General features: G+C 43.2%; 2 protein-coding genes across 7 annotated transcripts in view; both read left to right on the top strand.

Moving 5' to 3' along the window:
* Positions 1-19,391, top strand: part of LOC142183210 (oocyte zinc finger protein XlCOF8.4-like) — a 106,435-nt gene that overhangs the window by 74,200 nt on the left and 12,844 nt on the right. The gene's annotated exons all lie outside the window — the stretch shown is intronic.
* On the top strand, positions 7,247-16,245 carry LOC142183221 (uncharacterized). 2 transcript variants are annotated; one of them, XM_075258222.1, is made up of 5 exons: positions 7,247-7,413; positions 12,242-12,308; positions 12,546-12,604; positions 12,696-12,801; positions 14,491-16,245. In XM_075258222.1, the coding sequence occupies exons 2-5, from the start codon at positions 12,275-12,277 to the stop codon at positions 15,855-15,857; spliced, it is 1,566 nt and encodes a 521-aa protein (XP_075114323.1). In that variant the 5' UTR covers positions 7,247-7,413; positions 12,242-12,274; the 3' UTR covers positions 15,858-16,245. The 2 variants fall into 2 exon arrangements, with proteins under 2 accessions (XP_075114323.1, XP_075114322.1); XM_075258221.1 differs by having other exon boundaries at positions 7,247-7,445.

The raw sequence follows: 19,391 nt of genomic DNA, 5'->3' as shown, positions 1-19,391 counted from the left end.
ATTATCTACAAATTTAAAAATGGTTATGCGCATGGGAAATTTTATGCATAATTTATCCCAGCAGCACAAGATTGGTATAATAAACTAGGAGCAAAAAGACCTGATGGAAGGTCCTCAATGACCAAAAGCATAGAAGATATCGGGGAGCTCATTGGTGGAATAAAGGGTCATTTTTGTTCTGGAGTGCTTCCTTATATCATTTTTGTTTGGTCATTGAAAGCAGTGAGTTTTTAGATGGGTCAATTTTTATGTTCTTTTTACAGACCAGAAAAAAAATATTCTATAATGCAGATGTGACCCCGGCCTTTGACTTGTTAACTTATAACGTATTTGTATTTTTTCTCAAAAAAGACAATAAATATTTGTTGGAATAAATTACACAGTGACGGAAATTGTGACCTTAGTGAAATGCATATTAGGGGCTTACATGTCTTAGACGGACGCTTTGGTCCAGGCTTCTTTAAAGAGAACTTTTCACCACCTCCAACATGTCCACTTCTTTACATCAATTAATAGGTGCTGCTCCTCTGATTCTGGCATAGATGGAATTATTTCTCTAGCCCCCGCCATTCCTGAGCAATCAATACTGCGAGTTTTGGCCCCTGATATTCTATTTAGTCTCTGTTCTATCAAGAGTTTGGTGTCAGACAGGAGCAGACAAGGGGTGTGATTCTGAGCTCTGGCATTGGCTGCCTGTGTTTGGAGCTCTGGACACTCCTGCCTGACACCGCCCTTTGGACATTTCAGAACTTAAAGTGTTAGTGCTAGTTCACACGTGGCAAAATAGGCAGGATTTTGATGCAGAATCCGCATCAAAATCCTGCTAAAAAAAAACGTCTCCCATTGAAAACAATGGGAGCCGGTCATTTCCTTTTTCCGTGAGCGGTTTGTTCCCATTCGCGGAAAAAAAAAGCGAGCTGCCCTTGATTCAGCCGCGGACGTCCGCCTTTCAACACCACCCTCCAGACTAGGCCCATTCATTTGGGCCTAATCCGGAGCGGAAAGCTGCGGCGGATGCCGATACCTTGCACCGACTTGTGCACACGCGGAACCCTGTGTGAACTAGGCCTAACTAAACTTGGACAACTTTTTATTTTTAGCAGTATTTGTGTCAGTAAATTTTGTTATAACTGAGTGTTAGGGTGCATTCACACGATGTAACGTGCCGCGTGATGTGGCACGTATACGGCGTGTGAGAGTGTGCGCGTCGTAAACAAAATAACGCGGCATATACGATCCTAACTCCCATTGAAATCAATGGGAGTGTTTACGACGCGCAAACTCTGAGAAGCCGTATACGTGCCACATCACGCAGCACGTTACATTGTGTGAATGCACCCTTACTGTGTATGGGAGTACAAGGCTGTGTAAGGGGGCATTCACACGGAGTAACGCCGGGCGTGTATCACAGCCGTACACGCCGGCGTTACGGCAGACTGCCGAACACTTCCCATTCGCTTCAATGGGAGCGCTCGTAACAGCGGCGTTTACGAGCGCTCCCATTGAAGTGAATGGGAAGTGTTCAGCAGTCTGCCGTAACGCTGGTGTGTACGGCTGTGATACACGCCCGGCGTTACTCCGTGTGAATGCCCCCTAAAATATAGAGTAAATGGCGAGGAGTTATATCTCGGAGCGGTGAATATTAACAGAGGCTAACAACTTGTATTGGTGGAGGCGGTGAAAGGTCCTCGTTAACTGATGTATCTGTAATACATTTCTGCTGAGCAGGTGCAACCTAAAGTGTACCCGTTATTAGAGATGAGCGAACACTATTCGAAACAGCTGTTTCGAATAGCACGCTCCCATAGAAATGAATGGATGTAGCCGGCATTCGGGAGGTTAAGCGGCCGGCCGCCGGCAAAGTCTGCGCGCCGGCCGCTTCCTTTCATTTCTATGGGAGCGTGCTATTCGAAACGGCTGTTTCAAATAGTGTTCGCTCATCTCTCCCTGTTATTTGACTTGGCTTTTGGGATCAGCTATTGTGTATGTACACACAGCGAGTACAGGAGAACCTACTGTTTCTGAGTATCTCCCTAGGACAGTGATGGTGAACCTATGACACACGTGTCACAGGTGACACGCCAAGACATTTTGGGTGACACGCATCGGCAGCTACCTTTTGTGTTATTGCAATAAGTAGCCGCCAATACTTTTTACTCACCTGTCTATGTTCCTGTCCTTGCCGTCCTCTGCTACCTTCTCTACGCGGCGCTACACTGACGTCACAACGCTGGAACGCTATGTACAGCATTTCATCCATCTTCAGCATCGGCAAGAGCGCACCCTGGAGGCAGCAGTGGAGTGCATCCAGGTCTGGAGGGTGGACAGGTGAGTAAAAAGTATCAGACACTACTCTGTGTGAGGGTGGGGAGATAACAGGGGGTCATATACTGTGTGGTGGGTATAAAAGGTATCATAAACTGTGTGAGGGCCATAAATAGGGGTATAATATGCTGGGGAGGGTAAAAAAAAAAAAAAAGGGGGGGTTGATAAACTATGGGGAGCAGAAAATGGGGTCAAGGTGTGAGAGTTAAAAAAAAAAAAAAAAAAAAAGTATATGATCCCCTTTTCCTGGACCATCATTCGGTATAGGTCCCCCTTTTTCTGGCCCATTACACATATGACCCCCCCCATCGGGCTCATCACATAGTATATGATTCGCTTTTTCTGGCCTATCACATGGTGTAAAACCCCCTTGTTTTGGCCAATCACACTCTATATAACCCCCCCCTTTTTTTTTTTTTTTTTTTTACTAGAGCCACAAATATCACAACATTATGGATCTTTATAGATGTGACACACCACCAGAGTTAAGCTAGGGTTTTTTTTTTTTTTTTTTACAAATTTTGACACACCGGGCTTAAAAGGTTAGCCATCACTGCTCTGGGATCATGAATGACATATTATTCAGATAAGTATTGACCTGTATTGACGTGAGTAAAATACTTTTGCTGTGTTAAGACCAATTTTGCAGTAGCATCAGGCTTATCCACTGTTCCTTACCTTATCTCCTGCTCCCTCCCCTCCAGACATGAGTAATCTAAGACATGTGACTTGCAGTCTGCTTTCAGATTTTCAAAGTGAAAGTGATTGTAGCAGAAGGAGGAGGAGCAAGGATAGGAGTAGAAGGAGGCATTTCTGTAGGATAAGACGTATTGCAAAATTTCTTACAGCTGATTGTACTGATGATTTCTACAAATTTGTGTTGAAATGACAGTGTCTATTTAAAGTGAACCCGTCACCATGAAAACGCAGCCTACTCTGCAGACATGTTATAAAGCGGAGTATATGGACCTATATTGTTTGGTGGGAGATGGTTCAGTATGAATTGTAATTGTAGTCATAATACTGTAGAAAAAAAAAGTGTTTTAAAAAATTGAGGTGTTTAATATTATTTTAACAATTAACACAATGAAGTGAATGAATCAAAGAAAAATCAAAATCATATCAGTATTTAGTGTGAGCTCCCTTTGGAGGAAGAGTCCTGGATGTGATGATATGGCCCCCAGAGACCTGATCTCAACATCATCCAGTCTGTCTTCGTCCTTAATTCATTCATAATGTGTCCTAAATTCATAGGAGACCAAGGCCCTAAGAGAGGTGAGTCATTTTAGTGTAGGGACCCAACTAATACTGGTGGCAGTAACCGTGCAGGTGGGCCTACAGTTATAGTCTGATCAAAGTGTAAAAACCAAGAATCTCGTCTTTATGGCCTAGTTCACACGGGGACGGAATAGCGTCAGGCTTCCCACTCCAGAGTAGGCCCAAAATGAAGGGAGGTGCTGCCGCGGAATGAGCCGCGGAATCCGCCTGAAGAAAGGGCAGCTCGCTTCTTTTTTCCGTGAGCAGCATGCAAAAAAGATCGCTAGCGGTCTCCATAGACCACCATTGTGAGGGGGCGGATTATGACATGGATTCCGCGCCATAATCCGTCCCCTCTGTGCCCGTGTGAACGAGCTCTATGAATTCTTATATTCAGTAGGTATTTGCAGTAATGCTCTTGGTGCCAGCAGAGTAACGTTGCAATTTTTTGTGTTTTTATTTGAGCGTGTAATACTTACCGTATCTAAATCCAAGACAGGTTGTTGATCCCACTTTTTCTAGGCTGGTCAGTGTATTTAAAGGAGTTTTCCAGCAGAAAATATTTTTCTTAGAAAGGTGTGTTAGTGCTAGTGATAGGTTAATAAGTACACCCATATACCTTTACCAGTTATTTGAGTGATTTCTGGCTGTCTCTGGTTGCTGCTGCATCCTGTGTCAGACCCTCCGTCTCACTAGCCACGCCCATCCCATCCTGCCTCGCTAAGCCTAGCCCCTCCCACTCTCACTATGATCCTGCCCATTACTAACCCCTTCCACTCTCCCCGTCTCCCTAGCTAAGCTATTCCACCCACTACTAGAAGACAGGAAGAGCGACAGGAGCCGTTCTCCAGACACAGGAAGTCTTGGTAAGCATTGATGGGGATAGGGGAGGGGGAAGAGTAATGGTGACGTTCTGTTTTGGAAGTGGTGAAACGGAACGGAACGTGCTATTCAGAAAGTGTCCCTGGAGCAGTGACATGACCGATCCAGGGATATGGGTAATTATAATATTTTTTAATTGATATAAATTAGAAGTTAGGTGGCGGGAGGGAGTTAAGATTTGGGGTTAATTATCAGTTTATCCTGGGCAACTCCTTAAACACTGCTTGACAATGAAGGAATGTGTCCACCAGCTCTAAAGAGATTGTCCCACTACCCATTAGAGAGGTGATGAGCCTGATCTCTGGTTGTCTGCAGATCATAAGAATGGAGATCCTGTGTTCCCTTGATGGTTTCACATACGTGCTATCTCTTTGGACTGAAGGAAATAGCCAAGTACTGTCCTCCAATATCTTGACCACTCTCCTCATCACAGCTCCATGGTCATATGAAAGGCCTCATGCACACAACTGCATTTTGTGTACATGAGATATCTGTTACAAATCCATTAATTTCTAATCCGCAAGCACATGACCATATTTTTACTGATCCAAATGGAGACTGTATGACTGCGCTGTAATGGAAGACGTCTTATTCCTCTCCATTTTTGCAGGTCGGTTTCATCTAATGAAATTTCTCCCACTTTCCATATAACTACTGTTGTGTGCATGGTGTTCTATTTCTAGTTTAAAGGGGTATTCCCACGTCGCATACTCACCAGTCTTTGTTTCTGTGAAATCTTCTGTCTTCCAGCTTTGTTGCGTCATTGGTAGGCGGGGTCACATATGCAAAGCCAAGCGGCGAGATGCCGCTGGCCCTGCGTGCGCGCTCATAGACTAGTCTAGCCTTCACAATGCGAAGACAGACCCGACATCCGCCTCTCTCTATTACAGCGGATGCCGGGTCTGTATTCGCATTGTGAAGGCTAGACTGGTCTATGAACGTGCACGCAGGGCCAGCGGCATCTCGCCGCTTGGCTGTGCATATGTAAATACAGACCTGGCATCCGCTGTAATAGAGAGGCGGATGTCGGGGAGTGTAGACGCCGGCACAGATGCCTGCAACATCGCTATGCTCCTGCCCTGCATGAAGCCAGCAGTGGCAGGAGCTCCTGTTATTCTGCTCCTCCGCCCTCCAGCTGCTGGCTTCAAGCAGGGCAGAAGCATAGCGATGTTGCTGGCTTCACCTGTGCCGGCGTCTAACCCTGTATTGGCGGCCCCTTCACCCCAAAGGGTAAACTACCCCCCCCCCCCCCCCTCTCCAGGCTCACTCCCGTGCACTTAGCCCCTCCTCCCTCCCCCCTGAGAGCAGCAGATACATCACTTGACTTATGACCAGATAAGTCAAGGGATGTGTCCCAAAAAAATGAATAAAGTAAGATAGTGGACAAACAAAGCAGTTTTGCTGAAGCAATGTATTTAGGAGAAGTCTTACATCCACATTAACAAGCAGTATAGATAGGATCCTTGTGATGGGACAACCCCTTTAAGGGACTAAGTACCTTGATGACTCTCACAGTTCCTGTATACAATTCATCTGCAATGCACAGTTCAGACTCAATTTATTACTAAAGACAAAAAGTTTAAGCTCACCCAGTTGTGGTCCTTTTAGTCGGCAGCTTATAGAAAGAATTGCTTTGGGGTGCACGGCACACTCTACTCCTTGAGTGTGAAGGGATTCTTAACGAACACAGGTAAATCCGGCCACTCTCCGATAAAATTTAACTTTTATTATATCACATCATAAAACGACAAAAAAATGATGTATAGAAAAAAGACAGTCCATAAATCCCCCTAAAAAACCCGCAGACGCGTTTCGGAACATGCGTTCCTTCCTCAGAGCGTACATACAATGAAATAACCTGTCTATATAAAGGTTTCTCACAGAATGAACTTCCCAACCTTAATAGTAATGCAAACCACCTGCATCATGGATGAATTCACTTCTCACATGGACACACCCTTATAATTCCCATCATGGGGTTAATACTAACTTGGTACTAAATATTCTTTATATCATACAAATAAAACAATACCTTGAATTCCTCTTATAGGATGAATTCTTATATTAATAACCCTTTTTTCATATATTTAACCTAGTTTTATGTATAACCCCTGTGCAATAAGCGCTAGCTGAAATTGAAAAACGCAACATGTGTCCAACACCTAAGGATATTTCATAGAAGCACAGGTAATATCCAAATTCAAACTTTATAGACTCTATATTGGTCATCAAATATCCTATATCTCCCACCAACACCTTTATTTATATTGCGTACGTTATACTTAGTTATTCTTATTCATTAAATTCCCCTCAATTTATTACTGTCTAGAACAGATCCTCACCCTACACCACATTATATTCACATGGAGCGGATCCATGGAAGAAACTCCTGAGACTGTAAATTGGTTACTAGTGATGGACCAACCAATTAGTTTAGAAGGTTTGACCCCAAATTTCCAAAAGTTTCGGGTTTGTCAACACACAAAATTTTGGGGGTTCAAAACTGCATAATACCCCAAAAAGTGGCTGGTCTTGAGCCACAAATTGGCCTGGTACTGAAGTGGTTAATGTCCATATATATATATATATATATATATATATATATATATATATATATATATATATATATATATATATAATACGTGTATAATAAATGTGTTTCCCTCTCATAATAGTAAGTTCTCCCTGTTCACTCTCAGCCACGCCCACTCCAGTCACAACGCTCTGCAGACTGACGACGTGCGCGTACTGACGTCACTGCCAGTGGCCCGAGCGCCCAGAGGATCATGGGCAATGTAGTTCTCGGCCTGTTCATACACTATGAACCGAAACCGCTATGTTATTGTGGATTTATTCATCGTTTATCTTCACTGCCGTTATCTGCAGATTTACTGATGTGGACCGGCCAGGAGGAGAGTGCAGGCAGGAAGTGCTGCTCCAAGCTTCCGGGTAATAAGAGACATTAATGAGACGGGCGGAAGGTGATTCACCTTGTAGCGTTCTTTTATTCTATCATACTGGAGGAGCAGACTTTAGTGTCCAGCCTGTATTCTGCATGCAGTCTATGTTGTATAATTCAGCAGGAGCAGACTGTAGTATTATTATTATACAGGAGGAGCAGACTGTGGTGTCCTGTCTGTGTATTATTATTATACAGGAGGAGCAGACTGTGGTATCCTGTCTGTGTATTATTATTATACAGGAGGAGCAGACTGTGGTGTCCTGTCTGTGTATTATTATTATACAGGAGGAGCAGACTGTGGTGTCCTGTCTGTGTATTATTATTATTATACAGGGGGAGCAGACTGTGGTGTCCTGTCTGTGTATTATTATTATACAGGAGGAGCAGACTGTGGTGTCCTGTCTGTGTATTATTATTATACAGGAGGAGCAGACTGTGGTGTCCTGTCTGTGTATTATTATTATTATTATTATTATACAGGAGGAGCAGACTGTGGTGTCCTGTCTGTGTATTATTATTATACAGGAGGAGCAGACTGTGGTGTCCTGTCTGTGTATTATTATTATTATACAGGGGGAGCAGACTGTGGTGTCCTGTCTGTGTATTATTATTATACAGGAGGAGCAGACTGTGGTGTCCTGTCTGTGTATTATTATTATACAGGAGGAGCAGACTGTGGTGTCCTGTCTGTGTAGTATTATTATACAGGAGGAGCAGACTGTGGTGTCCTGTCTGTGTATTATTATTATACAGGAGGAGCAGACTGTGGTGTCCTGTCTGTGTATTATTATTATACAGGAGGAGCAGACTGTGGTGTCCTGTCTGTATTATTATTATTATACAGGAGGAGCAGACTGTGGTGTCCTGTCTGTGTATTATTATACAGGAGGAGCAGACTGTGGTGTCCTGTCTGTGTATTATTATTATACAGGAGGAGCAGACTGTGGTATCCTGTCTGTGTATTATTATTATACAGGAGGAGCAGACTGTGGTGTCCTGTCTGTGTATTATTATTATTATACAGGAGGAGCAGACTGTGGTGTCCTGTCTGTGTATTATTATTATACAGGAGGAGCAGACTGTGGTGTCCTGTCTGTGTATTATTATTATTATTATACAGGGGGAGCAGACTGTGGTGTCCTGTCTGTGTATTATTATTATTATACAGGAGGAGCAGACTGTGGTGTCCTGTCTGTGTATTATTATTATTATACAGGAGGAGCAGACTGTGGTGTCCTGTCTGTGTATTATTATTATACAGGAGGAGCAGACTGTGGTGTCCTGTCTGTGTATTATTATTATTATTATTATTATTATTATTATTATACAGGGGGAGCAGACTGTGGTGTCCTGTCTGTGTATTATTATTATACAGGGGGAGCAGACTGTGGTGTCCTGTCTGTGTATTATTATTATACAGGAGGAGTAGACTGTGGTGTCCTGTCTGTGTATTATTATACAGGAGGAGCAGACTGTGGTGTCCTGTCTGTGTATTATTATACAGGAGGAGCAGACTGTGGTGTCCTGTCTGTGTATTATTATACAGGAGGAGCAGACTGTGGTGTCCTGTCTGTATATTATTATTATACAGGAGGAGCAGACTGTGGTGTCCTGTCTGTATATTATTATTATACAGGAGGAGCAGACTGTGGTGTCCTGTCTGTGTATTATTATACAGGAGGAGCAGACTGTGGTGTCCTGTCTGTGTATTATTATTATTATACAGGGGAAGCAGACTGTGGTGTCCTGTCTGTGTATTATTATACAGGAGGAGCAGACTGTGGTGTCCTGTCTGTGTATTATTATTATACAGGAGGAGCAGACTGTGGTGTCCTGTCTGTGTATTATTATTATACAGGAGGAGCAGACTGTGGTGTCCTGTCTGTGTATTATTATTATTATTATACAGGAGGAGCAGACTGTGGTGTCCTGTCTGTGTATTATTATTATACAGGAGGAGCAGACTGTGGTGTCCTGTCTGTGTATTATTATTATTATACAGGAGGAGCAGACTGTGGTGTCCTGTCTGTGTATTATTATTATTATACAGGAGGAGCAGACTGTGGTGTCCTGTCTGTGTATTATTATTATACAGGGGGAGCAGACTGTGGTGTCCTGTCTGTGTATTATTATTATTATTATACAGGAGGAGTAGACTGTGGTGTCCTGTCTGTGTATTATTATACAGGAGGAGCAGACTGTGGTGTCCTGTCTGTGTATTATTATACAGGAGGAGCAGACTGTGGTGTCCTGTCTGTGTATTATTATACAGGAGGAGCAGACTGTGGTGTCCTGTCTGTGTATTATTATTATACAGGAGGAGCAGACTGTGGTGTCCTGTCTGTGTATTATTATTATTATTATACAGGAGGAGCAGACTGTGGTGTCCTGTCTGTGTATTATTATTATACAGGAGGAGCAGACTGTGGTGTCCTGTCTGTGTATTATTATTATACAGGAGGAGCAGACTGTGGTGTCCTGTCTGTGTATTATTATTATTATACAGGAGGAGCAGACTGTGGTGTCCTGTCTGTGTATTATTATTATTATACAGGAGGAGCAGACTGTGGTGTCCTGTCTGTGTATTATTATTATACAGGAGGAGCAGACTGTGGTATCCTGTCTGTGTATTATTATTATACAGGAGGAGCAGACTGTGGTGTCCTGTCTGTGTATTATTATTATACAGGAGGAGCAGACTGTGGTGTCCTGTCTGTGTATTATTATTATACAGGGGGAGCAGACTGTGGTGTCCTGTCTGTGTATTATTATTATACAGGAGGAGCAGACTGTGGTGTCCTGTCTGTGTATTATTATTATACAGGAGGAGCAGACTGTGGTATCCTGTCTGTGTATTATTATTATACAGGAGGAGCAGACTGTGGTGTCCTGTCTGTGTATTATTATTATTATACAGGAGGAGCAGACTGTGGTGTCCTGTCTGTGTATTATTATACAGGAGGAGCAGACTGTGGTGTCCTGTCTGTGTATTATTATTATACAGGAGGAGCAGACTGTGGTGTCCTGTCTGTGTATTATTATTATACAGGAGGAGCAGACTGTGGTATCCTGTCTGTGTATTATTATTATACAGGAGGAGCAGACTGTGGTGTCCTGTCTGTGTATTATTATTATACAGGAGGAGCAGACTGTGGTGTCCTGTCTGTGTATTATTATACAGGAGGAGCAGACTGTGGTGTCCTGTCTGTGTATTATTATTATACAGGAGGAGCAGACTGTGGTGTCCTGTCTGTGTATTATTATTATACAGGAGGAGCAGACTGTGGTATCCTGTCTGTGTATTATTATTATACAGGAGGAGCAGACTGTGGTATCCTGTCTGTGTATTATTATTATACAGGAGGAGCAGACTGTGGTGTCCTGTCTGTGTATTATTATTATACAGGAGGAGCAGACTGTGGTGTCCTGTCTGTGTATTATTATTATACAGGAGGAGCAGACTGTGGTGTCCTGTCTGTGTATTATTATACAGGAGGAGCAGACTGTGGTGTCCTGTCTGTGTATTATTATTATTATACAGGAGGAGCAGACTGTGGTGTCCTGTCTGTGTATTATTATTATACAGGAGGAGCAGACTGTGGTGTCCTGTCTGTGTATTATTATTATTATACAGGAGGAGCAGACTGTGGTGTCCTGTCTGTGTATTATTATTATTATACAGGAGGAGCAGACTGTGGTGTCCTGTCTGTGTATTATTATTATACAGGGGGAGCAGACTGTGGTGTCCTGTCTGTGTATTATTATTATACAGGAGGAGCAGACTGTGGTGTCCTGTCTGTGTATTATTATTATACAGGAGGAGCAGACTGTGGTATCCTGTCTGTGTATTATTATTATACAGGAGGAGCAGACTGTGGTGTCCTGTCTGTGTATTATTATTATTATACAGGAGGAGCAGACTGTGGTGTCCTGTCTGTGTATTATTATACAGGAGGAGCAGACTGTGGTGTCCTGTCTGTGTATTATTATTATACAGGAGGAGCAGACTGTGGTGTCCTGTCTGTGTATTATTATTATACAGGAGGAGCAGACTGTGGTATCCTGTCTGTGTATTATTATTATACAGGAGGAGCAGACTGTGGTGTCCTGTCTGTGTATTATTATTATACAGGAGGAGCAGACTGTGGTGTCCTGTCTGTGTATTATTATACAGGAGGAGCAGACTGTGGTGTCCTGTCTGTGTATTATTATTATACAGGAGGAGCAGACTGTGGTGTCCTGTCTGTGTATTATTATTATTATACAGGAGGAGCAGACTGTGGTGTCCTGTCTGTGTATTATTATACAGGAGGAGCAGACTGTGGTGTCCTGTCTGTGTATTATTATTATACAGGAGGAGCAGACTGTGGAGTTGCAGGTTTTGTTGGTCTGTCTGTGTTTGTATGATATACTAATGGAGGCGCAGACTTTCTGCTTTGGATTATTATACACTGATTTGCTGGTCTGTGTTTCGAGGTAAAGCAGGTGATGACGGCTATGACTAGTTAATATTATGTAGTAAGAGCAGACTCCTCCGTAAAGATTAAGCTCTGCATTCCTGCTTAGATATATTTTCCTCCATTGCCAGTCCAGATGCTGTACTATTACAATTTCTCCAGTAATACACCAGCCAGTGAGTCTTACATTACATCAGCTGGTAGATCGAGGACCAGGACACAGACAGCCTTCAGTTTACAGATTATTTCTCTTCAGCCCATTCACTCTTCTACCATTATTTTTCACAAATGTTATTTTTGTGTCTATTTTTGGAATGCGCACTGCATTAATGTTATCATTGTCTATTTCTCTGTGCAGGAGTGGGAGTACATAGAAGGACACAAGGACTTCATGATGGAAGATCACCAGCCCCTCACATCACTGGGTATGACTGAAATGATTAAAATGTGTCCATTTCTCCTGAACTTTCTAATTTTCCTTAACATTTTTAGTCCTCTTGGGCCCTTGGTAGAATAATATCCTTGTATTGTGTTCTATTTTGATGTTGTCCTAATAAAGTTAAGATTGCATCTAGCAGTGGCTGCCTGTGGTGAAAAGCAGGGGGGGGGGGGGGGGGTAGATTCACCTGAAGTAAATGAAATGATGGTTGTCTCTCTTGCAGGTAGGTCACCTGAGAGATGTTCCTGTCCTCTTTCTTCCCAAGATTCTGATGATGATCAGGTAGATGGAAGTGAATATTTCATGGATTTGGTGACACATCCTGTAGACTATTATCATTGTGTTTTGTTTTTTTTCTTTTATTTAAAACCAGGATCTTCAGAGTTTGCAGATAATTGTTAAAGATGAAATTAAAGAGGAAGAGGAGGAGATTCCTGTGACCATACAAGAGGAAGAAGAAACTGCAGATATCAATGAAAGTGAGCAATGGCCATTAAATCAGTTGCCTTGGATATACAAAAAAAAAAGGCAGGAAACTGTATAAAATAATGAAATAACCATTACTCATCAGTTAAATGTCCTGCTACTCCAGTGCAGGAGCATTATGATTGGGGGAGTTCGACATCCAACTCTCCTATCAGTCCAGAGAAGCTCTTTAAAGGGGTTGTCCAGGCAAAATCAGCCGAAATTTTTTTTTTTAAAAAAAAACTTGATACTTACCTGTTCCCAATGTTCTGGTTTTCTCTCGGCACAGTCAGGTCCTTCTGCTGTACAGGTCTCTTCCTGAGTTCCGCTAAAGCTGCTTATTCGCCTCAGCAGTCACGTGACTTAGCAGACCTGAGGAAAAATCCTGTTATGTCACAGGTAGTGACATTGCATGCCACTCTCTGATTGGCCTCAGCGGTCACATGACTGCTGAGGCCAGTCAGCAGATCTCCAGAAGAGACCCGTTCAGCAGAAGAACCAGAACAGGCCAGGAGGACACCCGAGTATTGAGGACAGGTGAGTGTGAATTTTTTTTGTTGTTTTTTTCAATTCCCCCAGCTGATTTAAAGGGTCTCTTTTAGCAAAATTATGCATGCTGTATGAGCCCCACATATGCCTTAATAGCCTTTAAAAAGGCTATTTAGGCACCGATAAAGGTATTTAAAAAAAAAAACAAAAACCTGTTTTAAACTAAGACCGTAAAAACATATATGCAAATTATATTTACCATGCACAATGGGCGGTTCATTCACTGATGGACGTCATCTTCGGTCCCGACTTCCTCTGGTGTCTTCTTCCAGCGACATCCTCCTTCCACTCCTTCATCTTTGGGTTGTGTTTAAATCCCGCGCGTGTGCAGTATCGCTCCTTCCGGAGCGCTACTGCACATGCTCCAGCACCATTTTTGTCAATCATAGTTTGCAATTGTGCTTCGCATGCGCCGCACGTGCGGGATTTAAACACAACCCGAAGAACAAGGTGTGGAAGGAGGACGTCGCTGGAAGAAGACACCAGAGGAAGGCGGGACCGAAGATGACGTCCACCAGTGCACGAACCACCCACCGTGCACGGTAATTATAATTCGCATATATGATTTTACGGTCATAGTTTAAAACGGGGGGGGGGGGGGGCTTTTAAAATACCATTAGCGGTGCCTGAATAGCCTTTTTACAGGCTATTCAGACAAATGTGGGGCTCATACAGCATAATTTTGCTGTTAGAGCCCAATTAAAAATTAAAGGAGTTGCCCGTTTTTGCTTGGACAACCCCTTTAAGTTAATATGACTCTTTTGTAGTTTCTAGCAAAGCAGTTGACCAGTAGAACCAATGTGTGTGGATATTTTGTACTAAGGATCATAGGGATGCCAGTTTATCTATATGCCATTTCTTACTTTCATGGTTAAAGGCCATACACACCCTTGTATTGAATTTATTTTAGTGATTTGTATTTTTGGGCTAAAAATTTTGTTAGAATTCATGCTTTCTCTCACTCGTGCAGAAAAACATGACAAGATGCCGCACAAAATGTGCAAAAGGATGTTCTCTATTGCAAGCCCTCTCTAAAAAGAGAGTTTTATTTTCCTATTTCTGGCTTAATTTTGAGACTTTTTCTCCACCTTGATGATTCATGTGGCCTCACTCTTCTTATATTTGCACATTAATGTACATTGTATTTCCAACAGATGGAGATCAGGAGGACAGCAGGAGCTCTTCGGACAGCCAGATTTCTTTGACTTTAAACTGTAAGATAGAAGATGATGGCTTCATGCAGTATTCACATTCAGTGCTTCCGGACACCGATCTCTCTGATCACAATGACAGTGATAATGATGATATGTCAGACGTTGTTACTTCAGTGTATCATGGGAGTAAAATGTTTCCCTGCACGGAGTGTGATAAGTGTTTTACACAGCATGCAGCACTTACTAGGCATCAGAGAAGTCACACGGGGGAGAAACCCTTTCCATGTTCTGAGTGTGGCAAATCCTTTACACGCAAATCAATCCTTGTGGAGCATCAGAGGATTCATACAGGGGAGAAGCCATTTTCTTGTGGCGAATGTGGTAGACGTTTTACCCAGAAGTCCAGCTTTGCTGTGCACCAGCGCATTCATGCGAAAGAGGAATCATTTATATGTTCTCATTGCGGGAAAGGGTTTACAGAGAAGTTGAATAGTCACACACGGCGGGAAGAGATATCCTGCTTAACCTGCAGGCAGAAAGTAATACCAAAGGCTGTGAAAGAAGAGGAAGACAAGAAGCCATTCACATGTTCTGAGTGTGGCAGATGTTTTACTAACAAATCAAAACTTAACATACATGAAAAAATTCATATAGGTGAAAAACCGTATTCATGTTCCGAGTGCAAAAAATGTTTTTCCCGCAAGTCCGTTCTTATTGAACACCAGAGGATCCACACTGGAGAGAAACCATTTACATGCCCGAAGTGCTGGAAGTCTTTTACCCAGAGGTCTGGACTTGTTATGCATCAGAAAGTACGCTTGGGAGAGAAGACGTTGTCGTGTTCAGATTGTGGCAAAGAATTTACGTATGTATCAAACTGTCAAGAAGAAGATGAGCCAACATCTTGTCTAAAGTGCCAAAATCCGGCAATTGATGGACATTCTCCCAGTGAATCCCTAAATTCTCACGTAGGTTCAGAGGGTTACGACAACTCACATCGGTCTGCGAAACACAAAGCGCCCGCCCGCGAAGAGTCGTTTCATTGTTCTCGGTGTGGGAAGTCTTTCATGTACAGATCAGAGCTCATGAAGCACGAGATTATTCATACAGGCGAAAAGCCATTCTCTTGTTTTGATTGCGGCAAACGGTTTAACCAGAAAACCAATCTCCTTCACCATCTCACCATACACACTGGCGAAAGGCCCTTTAAGTGTTCAGAATGCAGCAAAAGTTTCCGACTGAAAGCTAGTTTCCTAGCACACCAGAGAGTCCACTCGGGCGAGAAACCCTATTCGTGTCCCGATTGTGGAAAGTGTTTCACCCAGAAGTCAAATCTGCTTAGACACCAGGTTCTCCACATGAGTTGATATTGTGTAGCTGTGTTGTTGTAGGAAAGCTGGAAGTACCGTAGATTGTATGGATTTACTTTTTAATGGGACATTGTTACCATAGGGTTTTTTTTTTACCAGTATGTATCTCATTTTTAATGTGACCGTACTTATAAAAGTCAAGTAATCCAGTCTGCGGATCAGCCAGAAATAATACAAACACTAAGTTTATTTAATTAATTATCAAAAAACAGAAGGGAGGAACGAATGCAACAACATGGTTATCCAGGTGGTCCTGTGAGTATAGGATGGCCGAGAAGGAAGGGTATTGATTATGTCTTTTTATGGGTAGGTTTGAGGTATGGGGTTCACATATATTTTTCATTAAAGGGATTCTGCCATTAAAATCGAATTTTTTCTGGTTGACACGTAGGAATAGCCTTAAGAAAGGCTATTCTTCTCCTACTTTTAGATGTCTTCTCCGCGCCACCGTTTGGTTAAAATCCCGGTTTTCGCCGGTATGCAAATGATTTCACTCGCAGCACTGGGGGCGTCCCCCAGCGCTAAAACAGCACTGGGGGCGTCCCCAATGCTGCAAGGGAACTATCTAGTGCCGCCTCCATCTTCTTCAGGAACGGCCTCTTCACGCGTCTTCTTCTGGCACAGGCGGTCAAACTTCTAGGCTTTGGGCCTAGAGCAGAGCTTACTTACTGTGTAAGCGGCCATTTTTCTTGTGGCCGCAGGCATGCGCAGTCGGCTTTGCCCGAGGCCTAGAAGTTTGACCCCCAGCGCCGGAAGAATACTCTTAAAGAGGCCGTTCCTGTAGTAGATGGAGGCGGCGCTGGAGAGTTCTCTGACAGCATTGGGGATTTGTACCGAACGCCGCCGCAGAGAAGACATCTAAAGATAGGAGAAGAGTTAGCCTTTCTTTAGGCTATTCCTAGGTGTCAACGAGAAAAAAAATCGATTTTAATGGTAGAATCCCTTTAATTGTTAGGGAGGCACTAGCCTTTTATACCTGCTTAACCCTATAGTCTCTAGTACCCTTAAGTGGTACCTTTGTCAAAGCACATCACCTGAAAAGGACAACCCCAATACCTTATAATCTAATCCTACACACTCCTATATGTCTCTACATACATTTATCGCTGCATCTCACCATGTAGTTCTAAGCTACATTGGAGTACCCTAGTGTCAGGAGAGCAGTGGTGGTGTCATTTAAAGAGGACCTTTCACCATGTCCGGGCACATGCAGTTCTATATACTGCCAGAAAGCTGACAGTGCGCTGAATTCAGCGCACTGTCGGCTTTCCCGATCTGTGCCCGGTGTGAAGAGCTTACGGCCCGGTACCGTAGTGCTCTATGGTCAGAAGGGCGTTTCTGACCATTGGCCAGAGACGTCCTTCTGCCTCGCGGCGCCAATCGCGCTGTGCTGTGGAGCCGGGAGGAACGCCCCCTCCCTCTGCTGATAATGCTCGTCTACGGACAAGCTGTGTGAGCAGAGGGAGGAGGCGTTCCTCCCCGCTCCACAGCACAGCGCGATTGGCGCCGCGAGGCAGAAGGACGTCTCTGGCTAATGGTCAGAAACGCCCTTCTGACTGTAAAGCGCTACGGTACCGGGACCGATAGCGCTTTACACCGGGCACGGATCGGGAAAGCCGACAGTGCGCTGAATTCAGCGCACTGTCAGCTTTCTGGCAGTATATAACACTGCCTGTGCCCAGATATGGTGAAAGGTCCTCTTTAAAGGACATCTGAGCACATGTCTCAAGGAGTTACCTGATGAATCGGCAGCCTATACTAAAAGGAAAAGGGGCATGGTCTGCGATAAACCATCTACTGTCTCTGTACCTAGTGACTTGCATTGTCAAAGCCTGCCTACAGTGCTGGTCACATCAAATTTGTATTAAAATAATTTAAAAAGGCACAAAATGATGTTGTTTCTTTGTGTGAAATTCAGTCACTAGAAAATATAAAAATGAGGAAACGGGTATTGTACTCCAGCCCAAAGGGTTAAAAGCGCCAAACCGGTGTACAAGTGGGACAAGTGTAAAACTGAGAAGCTTCCCCAAAGTGAGAAGAAAAAAAAAACATTCTATAGGGTGTGATAGAAAGATTTCAACATCTATGTAGGGAATAGAAAAAACATCAACAATCTAGATTTACATACGTTCAAGGGGGTCATCCAACTTCCAAAAAATATGTGCAAATACATCCACAACATTACTAAATCCTCACTGTTCCCTTGTGCACCCTTTTCTTGGCTTTATATTACTTGCTGCTCCTTGTATCATTGTTATTTACGTGCAGTGAATCTGTAGACAAACTACATTTCCCATTATGTTTCTGCCTGCTCTCACTCTCTGTGTTTGGGATGGGGGGAGTGAGCTTCCAAAATAAACATTACAGCAGCATGTGACCTTGAATATGGGAGTGAGTAATTACCTGTTATTTCACTGCAGGGAAGAGTGTTAAAGAGAGGGGTACACAGAGAGGCAGAGCAGGCAGATACATCATGGGAAATGTAGTTTGTCCACAAATTTGCTGCATGTAAATAACAGTGATACAAGGAGCAGCAAGTAAAATAAAAGGCCACACAAGGGATCAGTATTTAGCACTGTTGTGGCTGTATTTGCACATCAATAAAGGGATTTCCCATTTATAACCGGACACAAAGTCCTGCATGTCTGACTTTGTGTCCGGCTAAGAAAATTGTTTTTTGCTGTGGAGAGGGAGAAGACGCACACGAGTGGTCACTTTGCAAACCCATTCAAGAGAATGGGTTTGAAAACTGACCGCTGGGTTTCCGTCCCATGGCCAGTTTCTTGGGGCAGAATACGGAAACCCGCAGGATTGGCTAAAGCGGAGACCGGGCGCAGGTGTGAACCCGCCCTAAACTGTTCCTTATATTCTTTGGGTTGGCATAATTTATATTTGTTTGTATTTTGATGAATGCCCAACTTTTTGATCACTCTATATTTATTGTCCGGATTCTATATTCATTTGCTATACATCTTGTCGATCTGAGAGGCTCCTGCAGTTTCAGCAGTTTACTTTTGGGCTTGTTCAGTTAGCAGCTGATGAGGCATGTATAAGACCCCGCCCACCTGCTTGCTGATTTAGTTTCCTAGCTTTGCTCTAAACCTGATAGTGTACTATATACTGGCTTGCTTTTCTGACAATGCTTGTTTTTTTGGTTATTCCTTTGCCTGCTGATTCTTCTATTGATTTACCCATTTGGATTTGATCTTTGGCTTTCATTTGGATATCACTTTTGTCTCCTGATTCTGCTTCTGACGACTTCTCCTGGTTTTGACCCGTTTGCCTGGACGATTATTCTCTTGTTTTCTGATCTGCCATGTAAGTCAATTGTGGGTCTTGGTTTGGTTTCAGTTTATTACCCATACAGTGATGACAACTCAGACCCTCAAATTAAGCAAAGTCCATCTGGCCTTGCTGCTAGTGCTGGTGAAGGTGTTTGGTGCTCTCTCTGGCTCACAGTGCTATCACAATGATATGTGTATGATAGACACCATGAGAGTACTTAAGTGATATAATTTTTATTTTTTTACC

The sequence above is a fragment of the Leptodactylus fuscus genome, chromosome 10 (genome assembly GCF_031893055.1).
Source record: "Leptodactylus fuscus isolate aLepFus1 chromosome 10, aLepFus1.hap2, whole genome shotgun sequence".
In the NCBI taxonomy this organism is placed as follows: domain Eukaryota; kingdom Metazoa; phylum Chordata; class Amphibia; order Anura; family Leptodactylidae; genus Leptodactylus; species Leptodactylus fuscus.
Note: the sequence above shows the minus strand (reverse complement) of the source record. Positions and strands in the feature narration are given on the sequence as shown.